General features: G+C 49.6%; 1 protein-coding gene across 1 annotated transcript in view; it reads right to left on the bottom strand.

Moving 5' to 3' along the window:
- The window catches only part of PRKCA (protein kinase C alpha), a 368,920-nt gene that overhangs the window by 93,443 nt on the left and 256,479 nt on the right, over positions 1-18,998 (bottom strand). Inside the window, exons 4-5 of the mRNA XM_032616229.1 lie at positions 11,397-11,508; positions 7,984-8,112 (exon numbers count right to left, since the gene is read on the bottom strand). Coding sequence (XP_032472120.1) covers positions 7,984-8,112; positions 11,397-11,508 — 241 coding nt within the window. The remainder of the gene's footprint in view (positions 1-7,983; positions 8,113-11,396; positions 11,509-18,998) is intronic.

The following is an 18,998-nucleotide window of genomic DNA, read 5'->3' as shown; positions in this document are numbered from 1 at the left end:
CCATCCTTCTTGCCCATTTCAGGTCTCCACCCTGAGGCAGGGAGGAGTTCGGCTGGGTTCCCTGTTGCCATTTTTATCGCCAGCTGTTATCTAAACCCTGGAAAAGGGGGTTCTGGGGGTCATGACGACAGTGCCAAGGGCCAGCTCAGGGTGGCCTCACCTGTTCACTGGAAGATGGAAACACGAAATGGCCAACACTGTAGCCACACAGTGTGGGCCTATCTGTAGTAAGGGAAGGGAGTTGCGATGGGCACACATCTGCCCTCGGCCAGAGCCAGGAGCCGGCAGGGTAAGGGGGTGGGAGGCGTGGGCCTGGGCACCAGCGTCAGGATGGCCTCCATTCAGCAGCCGGGGGACCTGGGCAGGTCACGCAAGCTCTCGCAGCCTGTGTCTGTGGGACAGAATGACGACAAGGATGAGAGCACTCTTCCGGAGGGGTCGTCGTGATAACAGGAAAGCATCCAACCAGGGCTAGGGATGTGGAAGGGGCTCGGGACGTGGAAGGGGCTCAACAAGCACTGGTTTCTCCTCTCATAGGACCCAGGCCCTCCGGCAGCACCCGCGGCTCCCGTGGTGTGCACTACGTCCCCCTTTCCCACAGCGGCTCACCGTGTTCCGACCAGCTGGCTACTGGCATCCCCGTCAGGAGCTCGGAGGCTGGTTCATCTGGGGCTTCCTTCCAGCCCACAGGGATTTCTACAGAGGGCGTTTAAGGGCTGTACCCACCAGAACAGGAAGCTCCAACCTAACAGAGCTCAACTGTTTGGAGGTTTGGTTGATTTGAAAATTTTCACTAGTGATTAACATTCGCCTCACAGGCTTTGTGTGCGCGCGTGTATTTCACACGCACTTTCAGCGTTTTGTGCTTGCTGAACCATTTGGAAGTGAGTTTCAGACGTCAGGGAAAATCGCCCCTCCACTATTTCAGCATCTCCCCCATAGCCACATTGCCACAACCACCCAGAAACGTCGTGTGGATCCAAAACCACTATCTAAAGGGTGGTCCAGACTCGGATTTCTGCGCTGCTCCCCGGACGTCCTTTAGAATTGTTATTTTCTTGGGTCACAGATTGTGCTCGATTATCAGGTCTCTTTAGTTTCCTTTAGTCAAGAACAGTCCCCTTGACGGTTTTTGTTTTTCACAATAATAACATTTTTGAAAAGTCCCAGTCGGTTACCAAGCAGAATGTCCCAATATCTGGATTTGTCTACCTTTTTTTTTCCCTCATTAGATTCGGGTAATACAGTTTTGGCTCCAATACTGGACGGGCGCATGACACTGTGTACTTTCTATTACATCCCGTCAGGAGCAGCGTCCTTTCGGTTTGCCACATCATGGAGGAGGCTGAGTATGACCGGGAAGGTGCCACGTACCAAACGGGCAACATGGCTACACAGGAAAACATTTAGTCCAGGTACCAGCATTCTGACTACATACCCTCGACGGGGCATCGCCTGAGGCTTTATTTAAAATGGCAATAAATTCTTGAGCTTTATGGAGTAGGCTCGTTCTTGGTAGAGGTGTTGCTCTACTGATTCCGAAACTGCTGCACGTGATGTGGGGTAGGGCAAACAAATGGGCATGCTGACATCACTGGGGACCAGGGGTCTTACTGAGGGAGGATGGAGAATCAGTGAGGACTGGGAAAGGTGGAGAAGAACTCCGGTCCAGGATCAGAGCCAGAGGCAGCAGTGGGAGGTCATAAGAAAAAAACCTGCCTCTGTCTACTGGAAGCGCTTAGAGGCAGTAGCACCCTGGGAGCCCCAAGCACCTCCAGAACCCCGACTTTGGATTCTTATCATCACTCCCATTTAAAAAAAACTCCAGTGTTCCTCAGAGAAAGGAGGCTCCAGAAAGAAAGGAAGTACTGAAAAAATGGACGGGTCACGTCAAGGGGATGCAGAGCCAGCACGAAGGGGCTCCCGCTGGCCATATTTTGAACAATTTGAACATTTTAAAAAGACACTAAAAAAGAAATAGTGACCTCAAATTGCTACTTAAAAAAACTGTAGGGAGACATAAAGGGAAAGCTTTTCTTTCAGATGAATGCCGGCTACTGAACGTTGAAGCAATTACAGAACTAGAAAATCACCATTTTGCAACCGTCAGTATAATAACTGATTAAGGCTCGACCACGGCTGCCAAAACCATGAGACAAAAAGTTGCTGGTCTCCAAGTACAACATCCAGCCCCCTCATTAATTATGAGTTTAAAGAAGGTAACTTTGCAGTGGAGGGATCTGATGAAAATACCTTAACCAGGTGATCAAAGGTAGCATCACCGGTAATGGACAATCTGGATATACTTGAGGGGAAGCAGCTGCCTGAGGACCCCTCTCTATCCCAAAGCGAAGGACCAGCCACAACAGCTGCGTCACCTTTTGGCTGTTGAGCTGGATCTGATTCCCACAGCCAAGCTTTTATTTAATAGAAATGACCTCCAACTAATACCTTTCCCGCTCTGCAAGCGGCTTGGTCCAACTGCTCCTTGCTGGCAGCCCCAAACAGGTTACTACACTCCCAGGCCTTCCTGCCGGGGGCGGCAGGGCGGGGGGAGGGCATCTGAGCAAAGCTCTGAGGTGACCGATGGGCCGCCTGCCACGCCTCCTGTCCCGGAATCGACAAAGAAAGTCGAGGGTCACAGTGAACCTCGGGGTCACGCCTGGAGTTCAGGGTGGGAGGGTGATGCTCTGTCCTTGCTGAAAACACAGCCACCCGGAACTGTAAATGCTCCTGCTAGAGAAAGAAGTATTTAACTGGGAACTATTACCCCGTGACTCCTAAGACCCGTGCAATCTGTAAACTGTGATGACTGTAGCCCTAACCCCTTGAAAATGGAGAGAAGTTTCCCCCCAGCTTTCCCCACGGCGCACTCAAAATCCCTGAAATCCTGGACTGCGTCAAGCTTCCTGAACACACCAAGCACTTCCGCGGCCCAGCATCTTTCCTTGAAGTGTCCTCTCCCCATAAGGACTATGTCTTCCTTACCTTAGCACCCCCAGGGCCTCGCAGAGAGCCTGACACACAGCTTATAAATGGATAACACACAGTCGGATCAAAGAATGAATGATTATTATGCAAAGCTGCCTCACCGCCTTGACTCCATCCCAATGACGCTATTAAAAGGTGGAAGAACACACAGAGGGAGCAGTATTCTTTAAACCAACAACCGCATGAGGGCAAAGTCCCGACACAGAGCTAGAAGAGAGACACAGGACGCGATCTGTAGGCCGCTGGGACCTGCAGGAAGTGCCCCCCAACCCTGGAACTCCATTTAGAAGTTCATCTCCATAACTTAACCACCCAAAGTAGCTGAGAAAATCAGACTCCTCTGCAGTCATCTATGTGGGGAAGAGATGTACTCCCGAAACAGCTGCGAAGCATACGATGTTCTTCCCATTTACTGACAACATTAACTTGAAAATTCGTCCCCACGAGTGGTACTGCTGAGTTCGTACCACTCCTCCAAACCAGATAAAAAGTACACAAGAATGTAGGAAACCTATTAAAATCGCATACTGAACGAAAAAAAATAATGACACTGTTCAGATAACATCAGCACCACTGCCCAAAGGCAAAAAATAAAAGTACACCACAAAAGCGGAGGCCTTTCCCAGAAATACCGTACCAATCTCGAAAGGAAACTGATCTCTGATTTCAAAAGGGTGATTCCATCCCAGGAGTCCGCTGGGAATTTCTACTTTACTTTGGGAATTCTTTTCAATTTGAGTGATTCTGCACAGGTCAAATGGAAATGGAGCCAATCTAACAATTAACACAGGTGCTTCGGGTTTAAGTGCATTTTCCAAGACATGACTTGCATTGGTATCATAAGCCCCGCTCGTGATGGTTTACTGTTTAGATGTGCGTTCCCGTTAAGGCCGGCTAATTCCTCTACCCCATCTCAGCCATCAGGGGCAGGTCTCTTCCCTCCGGCCTCTCAAACACCTACAGTCCTTCAGCCTCTTCCTCCGCGGGGTCCTTCCCTCCCCACGCCGTACGCCCCAGCACCTCCCATGTGACTGTCTGGCACCCACGTAACTGAGCATTTCATTATACGTGGACTTGGTTTGTTCTTTAATTCCTCCACATGTTACACTTTTCTCCCCTGGTCCCAAGTCCCACGTTTAGACCTTCTGTCACCTCAGAGAAGCTGTGGGGTGTCGAGCGTGGGTTTGCTATTCATCCAGAGGAGCCTCTTTAATTAGCAAGAGAGACCTGGGAGGCTGACAGCATTGGGGTGCAGGGGTCAGATAGGGCTCAGGCCGCCTCCCTTCACTTTCCACCTCGGAACTCGGAGCAATTTCCTTCCCCCACCACGTTATCTCCTTTCCTCATCTTGAAAATGAGGGCAAGAACAGTACGCTGTGGTATAATTCTTGAGGGGTCAGGGAAACAATGACTACGAAAGCACTCGGCATGGGGAAAGGTCCAGTCCTGTGGACAGCAGTACGTACACGGCAAGGACCCGGTCAATGGCAGCTGTTGCTATGGAAACCGTCTGTCCAGACACCCACACGCAAGTGCCAGACCCGCTGGGTGAGGAGGGGAACAGGCAGGTGATGCGGGAAGGGTGTTAGGTACCGCGAGGGAGGGGCCCTGCCCTGTGTTCCTCGCCAGCCTTTTATACTGGAATAAGGAAGCCTGAGGTCTTCTCTTTGACTCTTTAAAACCACTTCTAGTGACTAACATAGGTACCTATCGTTCACAAATTTATCGGGTACTATTGAAAAATGTGACTACATTGATGCCTAAAGTATGGTTACGTAAGGACGTGACTATCAGGGGCTGCTGGGTGAAAGGTGTAGCGAACTCTGTGTTACTTTTTTTTTTGCGGTACGCGGGCCTCTCACTGTTGTGGCCTCTCCCGTTGTGGAGCACAGGCTCCGGACGCGCAGGCTCAGCGGCCATGGCTCATGGGCCCAGCCGCTCCGCAGCATGTGGGATCCTCCCGGACCGGGGCATGAACCCGTGTCCCCTGCATCGGCAGGCGGACTCTCAACCACTGCGCCACCAGGGAAACCCTCTGTGTTACTTTTGTGACTTTTTTTGTACCATAAGCTCTACTCGTTATGGTTTATTGTTTATATTTCTGTTCTCCTTGAAGCCAGGCTAATTCTGATTCTGAAAATCTAAAATTACTCTAAAAGTCTTAAGGAAATGATTACTAATGGGTTATTTCCTTTAGTTTGGATGTCTATATTTAGGACTGAATTTCCTGCACACAAATAACTACTGTATTTTTAAGTTAGATTTGCTGTGGACTGAATGTTTGTGCCTCCAAGTTTGTATGTGGAAGCCCTAACCTCCTACGGTGATGGTACAGGAGGTGGGGCCTTGGGAGGCGATGAGGTCATGAGGGTGAGGCCCTCAGGATGGGATCAGTGCCCTTAGGAGACACCACTGAGTTTGCTTCCTTCCTCCCTCTTCCCACTCCCAGACTCTCTCTCTCTCTCTCTCTCTCTCTCTCTCTCTCTCTCTCTCTCTTTGTCTCTGTCTCTCTCTCTGTCTCTCTGTCTGTCTCTCTCTCTCTGCCCCCCACTCCCAAGTGAAGACACAGCCAGAAGGCAGCCCCTGCAAGCCAGGAGGAGATTTCTCTCCAGAAACCAAACTGGTGGCACCTTGATCTTGAACTTCCCGGCCTCCAGAACCAAGAGAAATTCAGTCCATGGTATTTATTATAGCAGCCTGAACTAAGATAAGATTCCAGTTCCTACTGGTACTGTCATTAAAATATCTCTACTTCTATCAGTTGAATATGTAACCATTAAAGTGACCATCTGTGTGACTTTGGGCAAGTTATTTAATTTCTTTGTGCCTTGGTTTCTTCATCTATAAGGATAATAAGCTTTCGTACAGGTTTAAATAAGTCAATTATGTGTGCTTCGAAGGTGGCCCTTTCGTGGGAAGTGCTCAGTCACTGAGAGCTGCCGCTGCCGCTGCTACAGAAAAGCACTGCTGAGTTCGTGGTCTCTGCACAAACGTGCAGACTCGCTCTCGAGACGTGACCTAGATTGCAGCCGTAGGTTACACTGGCTGGCTTTCATGCATGAAAAGTCTCCAACTCAGGGAGGGTGTCTTCCCTTAAGATGATTCCACAGTTGTGAGTCAAGTTCAACTCTTGGCAATGTTGGAGTGATTAGCATAGGAGTCCCAGGAGGATACACCTGGCTGTCCGTCCCCTGCAAGGTGGGTCTTTCTCTCGTACCGTGTGCCACCCCAGACAGCGCATCTGTGCCCCTCTGTGCAGTTTCACACCTGCAAGCCTCTTGAGGCTCACAGAAGAGCCTGGAACACTCAGGCAGCGCCACATGGAGAAGGCACGGGCCGGTCTAGCACGCACAGTCTGTTTTGTACTCAGAAGCAAAGGAGTGCGAGCTGAACGCTGAAATCCCTGCCAGGCAGTCCAGCCCTCAGGGAGCTGGGGCCCTCCCGGCTGAGCTCCGACTGTCCCCTGTGTGTCCACCACATCACCATGGCTGTGGGTCGCTGTAAAGCCTGGGAGAAGCGCGGCGCTGTTCAGCCAACAGGCATTCTGCTGCGATCCCTCACCACTTTTACTCAGTCTCTGTTTTATGGTAATTTTCTCTGAAACTGCATGCTCCCTGCCCCCAGGACGGGACTTTGATCATGAGGGAGCCGTAGTAAAAAAGAGAGAGAAATAAGCCTGGGGCTGTGACGGTGCAGCATCCGTCCAATCAAAGGGAACGCAGGCGAGAACCGCAGCCCCAAGCTCAAGGGGACAGGCAGGATGGTTTTGAGAAAATCAAGGAACTTCTCTGAAACACAAAGGCACCAGGGGTCCTGTGTCTGTGACGGGGATTTTATGCACAGTCCCATTCTGACCATTAGCCGTGTGTGGTTCGTTTCATCAGGTTACCCAGCCACAAAGTGTGTGGACCCTCTCCTCGCAACACCTCAAAACCCTGTTTGATGTTCCCTGAATTCTTACCTGACAGGACAGCACTGGGTAGAAAACTGGATTGTTTTCCAAGGAAAAAAATAGTGAGGATGTTCCCCAAAGTGAGCTTTCTCTGGGACTCCTCCCCCCACGCCACCCCCGCTTTTTCCTTAAACAGACCCTTCAAGTCTTTTTTTCCTATAACATCTTCTGTCATTTACAAGAAAATTAAGTCAGTTTTTCCACTTTTAAATACAAATGGGAACACAGTACGTTTGCTGATCTGATGAGAATAAATGTCCTGGTCCAGGAGAGGGCAGCGTACGGTACGGGTGGTACCCGAGAGGCCTCCAGAGCAAGGAAACGAGGCTGCCACCTGAGACTTTAAACCGTACTCAGCACAGAGGGCGTCACCTGGAGGACCCTCGGCTGAGTGTGCATTTGGCGGGAAACCAAAGGAAAAGCTGTGCTGTGACAGTGCGCACCCTGACACGGCCCGGAGGAGGGGCGCCTGGCCTGGGGACATGGAATTCTGGTGCCTCAGCCGTCTTGTCTGTGAGGTGCAGGTGGTGTGATGGTTAGAAGCACGGGGTCTGTTACTATGAGACACTGCAGGGTTCCCATTTCTCTGTGCCTCGGTTTCCTCTTCTGGAAAATGAGGCTAATGATCTAGCAGTTGTGAGAAGCAGATAAATTAATCTGTGTGGATTTCTCAGCACCGCACCCAACTCAGAGGAGGCGTAAATACTCGAGGCAGCTGCTGTTACCATCACGGCGGGCCCATCAGGTCATCACAGCCCGACGCCCTTAAACACCTGGATCAGCCATCGCCCGCCCTCGCCCGGGTTCCACCTTCACCCGTGGCGTCTTGCTTAGTGGCTTCTGGTGTGCCCATCACCAGGGGGACAGAACACTTCATCCGCACGGCCGTGGCGACCGACTGACGCTGAGCATGTGGGGATCCGGGAGGCATGTTCATGAGACCCCGTGGCTCTGCGTCCGAGCAGCCCGGGTCTTGGCCTGCCCTTGATCCGAAGTACACGGAGCACCACACACCTCACACCCGTCCGAGACTGCCTTACCTGTGACGTGGAGCTTTTCCTCGGTGACCTCGGCCTTCAGGTAGATCCGGCCCCTCTTCTCCGTGTGGTCCATCCCGCAGAGGCTGGGGACGTTTATCACGCACTGCTTGTGCACGTTCATATCACAGGCTGTGAGTCAAGAAAGCAAAGGGTGAGGCTGGGCGTGTGGCCTGGAAACATCCCTCCCTCGGTGTTTTGGCTGCATGAACAGAAGTGAAAATGAGCCACCCTCTAACTCGATACTCTGCTATAATGCTTTTGGTGACATAAAGAACGGTTAGCAGATGTCCCTTACAGCACAGGCTGCATGACAGTGACAGCGTCCTTAAAATACTCGATCCATACTTGTCCAGTCTTAACTGAAGCAAGACACCCCCGTCTTCTGTGAATGCTTCCAATACATAACAGCATACAAAATCCACATAGGTAAATGCATGTAGAGCACAGACTAATTACTATTTTATGTACACAGAGGCAAATGACATGCACATTTTAAACAGACGATTCTTTCTGCCGAAGAATTTCTTATGCCTTTCTGAGAATTTGCAGGTTGAGTAAAGGAAATTCAGAAAATGTTCCTTTCCTCAGTAAACCGTATTTCCAAGGAGGCTTAAGTGCATTGCTTTTGTTTGTTGCTGTTTTTAAAAGAACCTGTGCTTGATATGTTAAACCTGTCTTCAGATATTTAAATATTATTCTGAGTAAAACAAATACACGCCTGGCATAAGCCATTTCTCACCAGCCGACATTACGTGGGCGAGAAGGGGCGGGGGAGGATTAAAAAAAGATCAGTCTTATTGTAATGGACTAAAGGAACCCTGAAGAGAGTCCGGTGCACTGAGCACAAACAGAAGACTGTGTAGGTGTTTCAGCTCTACTGGACCTGTACCTTCAGGTTTCCAGAAGGAGGGGCGGCCCTGGGACGCTTGTGAATCCTGCAGGGGATGCTACAAGGCTCTTCTGAGCCTTCATGCCCCTTTCACCTTCAGTGGTTAATTTTAACGTGGTGAACTAAATAGCAAGAAGCATCATGGACAACGGATCTCGGCTACGATTATTAAACACCGAGAGCAGGAAAAGGGATACAACGAGGGAAGCACAATTAATGTGGATTCACTCCCAAAGGGAAGCGTTCAAAATCACGTACCCTGATCCGGCCAATACAAAGCCTCTTGAAAAGCTGTGCTATGACCCGCATTGACCAAATCACGTGTTCAAGTACTTGGGCAGAGCGTGCAACTTAAGGGAATAAATGCCAGACCTCTGGAAAGGACGTGGACCTCAGGGGGGGCGTGGGAGGTGAAAGGGCCCTGGGCTGTACCTTTGTCTCGGCGCTACCGTCCGCGGCTTGTATCGTACATCCTGGGAAGCTCACTGGCTTTCCAACTCCCTTTCCTACTCCGCAAACTAAGAGGCCTGCACAAGTGGTTGCTGACTTTCTTTGCACCGAGCAGAAGTGTCTACAGCATCATAACCTACTGTGTGTAAGGGCAGAGGAAGAGGGTTCTTCTCTGCAGAAGTGGCTCTGGCTGGGGGGGTGCTCTGGGTCCTGGCACCCATCTGCTTATTTTCCTGTGACCCCCAGGAAGGAGCACAGGCAGCCGCCCCAGAAACCCTAGGACTCCAAGGCAAAGAGCTTAAAACAAAACACACTGGTTTTCAAAACTTTTACTGACAGAACCCATTTTACAACTAAAATGTTATTAAGCAGGATCCTAACCTACAAACCAGATGAGTGTCATTTCATTAGCATACACTTAGTTGATAAATTCAAATCTATACCACTTATTTACGATAAAGACATTCCTGGATAACCGAGAAAGGCCTCTGATGCGAACAAAACTTTTCACCCAGCCGTTAGGGGTGCTAGGCGAAGACTCAGTTCCGCCTCAGCGATGCATTTATTCCCGTCTTGTGTTAAAGTTGGACAGCATCCCCAAATCCTGGTTCACCCAGAAGAGGACGGGCAGCTGCTGCCCTTCTTTAAGGGCACACTTCACGACCTCGGCTGACTCTGCAGCGGGTGTAGCAGAAGAAACGGGAGGGCCCCGTCTGCAAGGTCACCTTCAACTCGCCGAGGTTGAGTGCCTAACACAGCTGAGGATTCACTTTTGTTCCAAGTTTTAAAATAATTAAAAGTGTATTTACAAGTGCACTTAGAAGCCTCACTTGCAGAGCCTCTGAAAACAGTGTCTTTGGCATCCTAGTGTTTCCCTAAATGCAGGAAGCCACCGGCCTTGCTGATCGCGAAGCTTCCGTGAAGCTCTTAGATTCTACAGCTCGGGAAGGTGAAGCAGCCCCGCGTTCTGAGAAGCTATCTGAGGGTCCGCTCCATAAAGTTCACAGAGCTTGATGGTTATGTGCAGTTGGCCCTTGAGTGACACGGGTCTGAAATGCATAGGTCCACTCAGACACGATTTCTTTCCAACAATTCCACAGCTGCCCCCGCCACCCAATCCATACCCCCATATCCGCTGACTGTGGGCGCTGAGCGTCCGTGGAGGGTCCTGGAACCGAGCCCCCTCGGATACTGAGGGAAGACGACATACGTATGTCTTTGCTCCGTGTCGGGACACACAGATGAGGCTCTGGGCCCTAAAAGCCATCATTAACGAATGACACATCTTATATTCCCATAACCCTTCCCCTTCTACTAGAAAAAAACAGGCTCAGTAAGTACCTTTTCATGTCCTAAGAATAAAATTTTATTGAAACAAATAAATAGCCTGGGGAATCTCATTACATGACAATAATCAAAGCAAAGAGTTTCCACAGAAAGAAAAAGATGTTTTTCTTTCCTCCTGGTGTTTGGTGGTGATACACACAGAGCAGAAAGGGGAAGGGGAGAGGACGGAGGTCTTCCGGGGTTTCACCTCTAACTGGCCTGGTAGGAATCTGATCTGTCCAGAAACACACAGGCCAAGTGAGCTTCAAAAGTAAGATGCCCGCCCCGTTTTTATTTTTGCTGTGGTTTCAGCGCTAAGGAGAGCCTACTGGATTTTTCCACAGTCCACCCACTAATCAGAGACCCAGGAAGATAATGAGTACGAATGCTCAGCTCATCTTGAAGCCAAACCAAATGTGGAGTCTGGAGGTGGGGACACACGGCATTCGCTGTGGGTCTGACAGGCCTGCGTGCAACAGCGATCGCAGATCTCCACCACGGAGGACTGGGGTAGCAGCGACCTCATTAAATCGGGTGCTTTTGGGGTGAGGGCTCAAAATTAGGCAGTTTAGTAGTTTAATAAACCACAACTTCGACAGCGGAGAGATCCTCTCCTTTTTCGGGAGAGTCCATATCTGAACGAATTCTACTGACGAGCTGAAGAGTCACTAAGTCTTGAAGGGCCCTGTCAAGCCCGGACGCATGCTGCAGGGCCTCAGCATCTACTAAGAAAAGAAAACTTACTTACTGTCACACTTCATCCCCTGATGGATGAGCCCGTACAGCAGCGACCCACAGTGATCGCAGAAGGTGGGGCTTCCATAGGTGTGGATCTTGAATTTGTGCTTGCTCCTGGGGTCCTGAGGGGAGAAGCAGCACACTGAGCATCAGTCACGGGGAGACCACACCTGGGGATGAGGCCCGCCTCAGGCCCGCCCTTCCCGTCTCCACAGCAAGGCTCCAGGCGCCAGACTGTGTGTGCACCGTGGTCTGAGGTCACACGGTGGGCAGGGGCACCTCTGCCGCATCGTGTCTTAAGAGGCTGCCCGTTCCGGGCTGGGCACTGGATGCCCACGTTCCCTCTCTTTCCGGGGTGTAATCCGCACACAGCGGGGTTTCTCCCAAAGCTACCACTTCTGGACCCAGAGCCATCAAGGTACCCGAGGGTGAGCAGAGCGGTTCAGACACCGCGGTCTTGCCGCATCCCCGGGGCCCAGCGTGGGCTGTAGCAGGCACAAAATCAGGGTGTATCTGTGAAGCTGAGCTGAGTGACCCTGGAGCCATTCAGCAGACTTGGGGCCACTTCCTTTAGGGCGAGGCTTCCAGGAACATACTCTAAGACCAGATATGCACCCAAACCCACAGGGACGTCTTCCTGCTTCTGCACCATTTCCAAAGCAGCACACGCATTTGCAGAGGGAAACGTCAGTGTAACCAGATGAACGCTGCCAACGCCTGGAAGCCCCTCCCCTAGCCCCCGTGGCAATTCACCTCCTCCAGCACCACGCAGATTGCTGAAGGGACAACTAGGCAGCCTTTTTCCAAGGAGTGTTTTGTTCCTCAACCTACAGATAGATTATAGACAAGGAAGCCAAAATCACATCCAGCACACAGTAGTAATGACAGAGCACGGACTCTGCGGTCACACTGCCTGTGCTCAAATCCCCTTCCCTTCCTTCCCAGAGGCATGACCGTGGGCAAATTACTCATCCTTTCTGCCCCATCTACACACCGGGAAATTAACAGGACTTGTCTTATGTGGTTGATATAAAGACAAAACAAGTCAATCTTAGTGAAGGGCTGAGAAGGGAAAACCCGCGTAAAGCAGTAGCCCCTCTGCTTCCTGCACCTCTGTTTATTCATACGTAAAGTAGAGCACTGAGCTAAAGGATCAACACATCCTATTTGAGCGGTAAAACAATTTCATCCTCAACATGCCACATCAGAACCCTTCCTCATTCAATTCCTCCTCCCAAACCATTCTCTGTGGCCCGAGCAGGTACCACTGTCTGAATGAAGGAAGATGCCAGGGGAGCAGGGTTATGGGGAGGAGAAACCACGAGCTCCACTACAGACAAGGGAAGCCTGGGGTGTCCTTGATGTGTCCTTTACTCTGGGGCTTCTCCAATGCAAAGATACTCAAAGAAAGATATGCTTGGCTTCTGACCTTCTAGGAGCCTGGGTGCTGGTGATGTGAGGGAATTCCAAAGGTGATCGTGACTTCATAAGATAACTGACCTTTTGGGTGACACTGGAACCTAAAATCTAAGACACATACCGACCAATGAATTATTTTGACTACTTTTTAAAGACAGAAATTTAAAAATTCTGGAATATTTTAATCACGTAGATTAAAATAGTATGAAGAATAGTAAGTCAAACGCTCACGTAAACTGGATAAATGTTAGCATCCCTCCGATCTGCCACTGCATTTATTATTATCATCATCATCCTCATTCTGCAGAGATGGTAGCGTTCTTCGAAGTCTTGCGGCCAGTGAACATCAGAGATGGGATCTGACCCGTAGCTGAGGCTTTAACACTGGTTCCCATCCGAGAGCTTTCAGAAATCCACCCAGAATGAGGCTCTGGCTCCTAACACCCTTAAAATTTTTTTAGTATTTGCAACACAAATTTTTTTAGTATTTGCAACACAAATTTTTTTTGAAATGAGAACACCACCTGTTTCTTGTAAATAAAGTTTTACGGGACACAGCCGTGCTCATTCATTTACGTATTTCCTGTGGCTACAATGGCAGAATTGAGTGACAGAACCTGCATGGCCCACAAAGGCTAAAATGCTAAGTGGCCCTTACAGAAAAAGTCTGCCAATCTCTGCTCTAGGACCGTGGCTTCCAAAGTATCGTCCCTACACGGCACCAGCATCACCTGAAACCTGTTAGAAATGAACTCATTTAGCCCTTCCCCAGACCAACTGAATCAAACTCGGTGGAGGAGGCCTCAACACGCCCTGCAGGTGAGCCTAACGTTGGCAGGTGCACAAGACGGAGAACCACTGCTTTAGAAGGTTCCTCCACAAATATTTAGTAAGTGCTTAATGGGTGCCAGGTGCCTACGTGTGTAAATGACTGACACAGGTCACTGGTTTACTCTGGAAATGTCTCTCGGGGTGAGAAAAATCCACACCTTCCTTGGGAGGTAACTTTTCCGGCCCATGGCAGCTGTGAACGTGGTCTGAAGTGCGGGCTTAGCCTTCCACCAATTTCCCCAATATCCCAGGATGCTGGGCAAAATGTCAAGGGCACAGGCTGGTGTCAGTACCAATTAAAAGTTCCCAATGCAGATAGTAAAGGTTGTGTCCTACCACGCGGAGGGCAAAAAGGAGGCCAGGGGGAAGGACAGCCTGCTCTCCCTGCAGGAGGACAGCATCAACCAGCGGCGTGAAGTAAATCCAGCATGGCAGCTCCCACACAGCCCCCGGAGCCTGGACGCACGAGGCGGTCCCGGGGCAGCTGTCCTGCCAGTTGGCTGCCACATCGATCTCTGTTGACGTGGCACACGGGGAACCTGCTTCACTTTTCAGGAGGACCTGAGGTTTACTCATCCAAGCCCATGCGGCATCTTCAGGCTCTCACCTTTGGAGGTACAGGAAGACAGCTGCCCCTCCTGGATGTGGCTGGAGAAGGACCAGGTTCTTGGAGGCTTTACACCCTAAAACTGTGCCAAGGACGGTGCCTGCGGTAACAATGGCAATAACAACACAAACACACCACCTGCTTGCGGACCAGCCCTGTGTGCGGGAGCTTTATGAAAACCATCATCTCTCCTATAATAGGAGCCTTTACCGGGATTCTGGAGACCTGTGTTCTGACTCCACCTTGATACAAACTCAGCAGCCTTGGAAAAGTCATGCCATTTATTTACAAAGCAGAAATAAACCTAGTCTGCCAATGTCCTAGCTGGGGGGTGAGGGTGAGGGAACATGTGAGAAGGGGCTTTGCAACCTGAAAAATCCCTGGATGAAGGCAAGAGAAGATTACTTCCAACAATAACGTCATCGTCATAAACTCCAAGGTGTCAAAGGTTTCCCAGCAATACTTCAGGGACCTGGGCTCGCAAGGGGAGGGAGGAAAAAGCTAACGGGCTCCAGTGCCCACAGGCGGCTGCAGGGGAGGCCACGTTGGCAAGAAGGCACAGAACTCTGTCTGTGGCCCTGAGTCCTTCCCCTCCGCCCTGGACTCGCCCTCCAGGGCAGTGCCTGTGAGACAACCTGCCCATCCAACCTGCCTGGGCATCACGGCGAGGGGCCGCGACCACCTCCTGCGGCGCAGAAATGAACTCAGGAGCACGGATGCTCTTCCTGGTCTGATCTCACCTCGTCTGACAAGAGAAACCAGTGTCAGCTGAAGGGCTGTGACTTAGTGGAGATTTGCAGAGAGCAACTGCTCTAAAAATCAAACTTCCCGGATCTCTGATTTTCCATCAATAGCCAGTAACTTCTTTGGGCCCCAACTTCCTCATCTGGACCCCGAGGGTGCCGGCTGGATCGGGACCTTCCCCGTGGGATTTTGGGGAGCCCGACAGAGGTGTCGGGACGTCCCGTGGGATGAGGGTGGGAGAGGGAGGCTGCTGCTAAAAGAAAAATTTGAAAACAACTGGAATAGATGATCTCTTTGATCCTGTCTTGCTTTTAAAAAGAAAACAACCAACTTTTCATTTTTTATTTTGCAATAATCGAAGACTCACAAGAATCTGCAAGAAAAGTACAGACCGTCCATGCACTCCTCACCCTGCTTCCCCCACTGATAACATCTTACACGAGCGACCGTGGTATGTCAGCAAAACCGGGACACGGACACTGCTGCAGAGATGTGAACTAAATGGCAGGCTTGAGAGTTTCACCAGGTCTTACGTGCAGAATTCCCAGGCATGTACTTTTATTGTACAACTTACGAATTAAATACTCTGTTTACTGAATAGGGAATACAGTAATATTTGCTGGGTAAGTACCATTAAGTCAAACAGGACACATTAAGTCAAAAGCGCATCTGTCGCTGGTTCATCAAATATGTAACTTGCTGGATCTCATGGGAAGGGGCCCTGGGAGGACGAGTCTCAAGACTGATCTGAAGAGTAGAACCAGATCGCTTTTCTCTAAGCGTAGGAAGCACGTGCTGTGTCTAAAACGTTCTGATCAGTTTTTCAAAACAAAAGCATTTCAAGGCACAGGCCAACTGAGGGATCCCCCGAAGTGTAGGACCAGCCACGGGGCCTGGGACAGTGAAAGGTGTGTCAGCCATGGCTTCCAGGTGATGCTGGTAACCCGGATGGAAAGATAGGACCCCAAGGCAGGAGCTGTGCCCTGCGGGCTCCAAGATGGGCTTCTCCACAGCTGCTGAGTGAATCACACAAACGGTGCCTGCCGTGGCGTCCCCAAGAGGCTCCGTGTGGCCAGGGAGGTGCGCGCAGAGGAGCTGAGCCTTAGGTGCCCGAGTGTCACTCGCCCTCGGGTAGTGAGAAGCAGCGTTTGATGGACGGGACCCGAGGGGTCTTTCTGACATCTATAAACCTCGATGTCCAACCCTTCCACTGGGGAAGCCCCAGGTAGCACCCTGGCCCCTCTCACCTTGTTTTGGGTGTTCCCTACTCCTGGTCTAACCATCTTCTGCCAACACCCCATCTGCCGAAAACACCTTAAAAAGCAACAGCGAAGGCTGCTTCGTCCTGCCAGGAAGCCGCTCCAGATGCCGGGACCAGGCATGCTTTCATTCTTTCCTCTGGCCTTCCAGAGTGTTTTATTTCTTTTACCTGCCACTCATGCAGACAGTTATTCCTCTACCTTCCTCCTCCTCCATCTTCTCATCATTTATCACCAACCCCCCAGCCCCCGCCAGAGGACAGACGCTGAGGGCTTTAAAGAGATTTCCTAAAGCACACTGCTGAATTTGCAGCTGGACCAGAACCAAGGCTGGCAAGTAAGTTTTCACGTTATCTCTGGGCTTCCTGGAAACTGAAGCAAGGAGGGAAAAGAAACAAACATGATATTAGGTTCCTCTGGGACCGCAAAGCCACCTGGATGCAGAAACCTGCCTTAGCATCGCCTAAAGGCATTTTGTCTCATACACGGTGAACCTCCCTACACATGTGTGAAGGGGACCTCCGAATCTTTAACAAAGCACACTTCCATCCCTGTTCACCTGAGGATTCACGACAGGTATCCCGCATATAAGTGAGGGTAAGCCCGGCTGCACCCGGTGCCACAGTGACATGGCTGGTCTACATACCAAATCTGCACTACTGCCAAGTTGGTAACATTTTCTCACCTAATGCAATAGGTGCAGATCTTACTTTTTACTTCTCTAGGCACTGGCAACCTCTCATTAAGAGGGGTATGAAACCTGCTGTCATATGTCACAAGCCTGACATTATGCTATAACGAAAGCGGGAAACACTCAGCTCAGGCGTCTCTGTCGTCTACACGTTTGGGGGAGAAAAGCAAGTTTTTGACTAAACCAATTTTCATAGGCACAAATGAACTCTAACCCACAAATCTAAATCTAGACTGCTTAGGAAAAAAATAACAGGTGAACATTTCAAGTCCTACTGGAAACATCTGCTAGCCTGCTTTTCCTACCTTAATTTTATAATACAGCAACTTAATTGGAAACATATCTCAGCATTTCTACCAGGACTTTTCAAAGTCCTTCAGCATCATCACCATCATTTTGTAACACGTTCAGAGTAATAAACCCATGGGTCTGCAGTGCACAATATTTTGATGCTCATGGGCCTTGCATTTCCTAGACGTCTTCTTGTATTGTGTGTAAGCATCTAGAAGGCGTCTTCTAGATGTGGTTTAAATTGCAGACTTCCATGATGGAGACGCATCCAGCAACATGCAATGTGAAAGCTCTAGAGGAGTTCAAACCCTCATACCCCAGGAGGCGGGCGCTCAATGATGCTCTTTGACGAGGATGTTTATATTTGAATAGACATCCCTTCAAATGCCCTTTTCATCGGAAGAGTGAAAAAAACGGCAGGCTTCTGGCTAGAGGTCATCCAGGCTTGAATTTTCCACCTGAACGTGAGTGTCTCTGAAATGCCCTACACCTTTCCCATAGAGGGAGGACGGAAACCACTGTCCCTGAGGGCTGGGGTTCAGGCTTTAGGAGTTTCTGGAAAAGACTGCCTTTCACTGAAGCCCGGGGTGCGATTTCCTCAGCCGCCCTGAGCAGTGTGGCTCCTTCAAGCTGCTCCCTCCACGTACCAGGAAAGGTCCCTGTTTCACCATCTGATGTGTTCCCATGAAGCACACTTGTAAGCCAAGCTTGGGTCTAAACATCACCCCCGTGCTGACTACGCAAGCAACACCAAAAACACCGCTCCGAGGGTGAATCTGGCATTATTTCTGTGACCTTAAATTTCTTGGGAACAAGTTTTGTTTTGTTTTGTTTACGTCTATGATTTTAAAAATTCCTATTTAAAACTTTTTGTTAACATCAGAGTATGGCCAAAACCAGATCATCTGACGAGGGTGACTTCATGTAACTTGGATACGATTCTAATCATTACATTGGACATCGCGTGTTGAGCAAACAAGGCTCTGACAGCCCTTCTCAGGCTCAGGAATCAGCCTGCTCAAGTGTGCTTTGCCTTTGATAATACCGGTCTTGTTGAATGTGGCCTGCTCTGAAACAGAACTAAGGATCTTCCATTTCTGGAGACAGTTAATTTTTGATCTTATTGTAACCCCATTTTATTCTGATGAGTAACATTTACCTTTACAATTGGACTACCTTGTCAAACCCAGCTTTGCTAGCAGAAAGATCCTTACGGGTTCTTTGCCCTGCTATGTAAGATGTTGTAATCATTAAATGAGAAGTGACAGAGTCTTTTAAAAAAATTCTATATAAATAGCTACCAGCAAGGCCAAATAAACCATAATTTACTTAAATTTTGGAATACTCTGTGGCAGTTAAATCAAATGAGCTAGATCTTTCTGTAACTAGATGGACAGATCCCCAAGATATATTGTCTAATGAAAACAGCAAGCTACAGAGGGAAACATAAAATATAGTGACATTTACATAAAAAACAGAATAAGGAATAACCCTCGGATAGAGAACAATAAAACAGCTTTTCTCTAGATAGATATATAAGTAAAATAGACCTCTGACTAGTTTCAGAGGTAACAGTGAGAGGAGGCTCTAAACACTATCGAAACGATTTAAGTAAAAAAAAAAATGAATTCGTACGTTATCTACGTAATCCAAATTACCAGGAATCCCAACTGAATTTATTTGGTTCTATTTTACCCCGTTCATGAGACCATTTAGAGGGACAGCCTACACATGGTGAAGGAATTCGGGGCACAGCTGTTATATCTGGTG

This window comes from Phocoena sinus, chromosome 20 (assembly GCF_008692025.1).
Source record: "Phocoena sinus isolate mPhoSin1 chromosome 20, mPhoSin1.pri, whole genome shotgun sequence".
NCBI classification, from domain to species: domain Eukaryota; kingdom Metazoa; phylum Chordata; class Mammalia; order Artiodactyla; family Phocoenidae; genus Phocoena; species Phocoena sinus.
The sequence above is the reverse complement of the archived record's forward strand: the minus strand, read 5'-3'. Positions and strand labels throughout refer to the sequence as shown.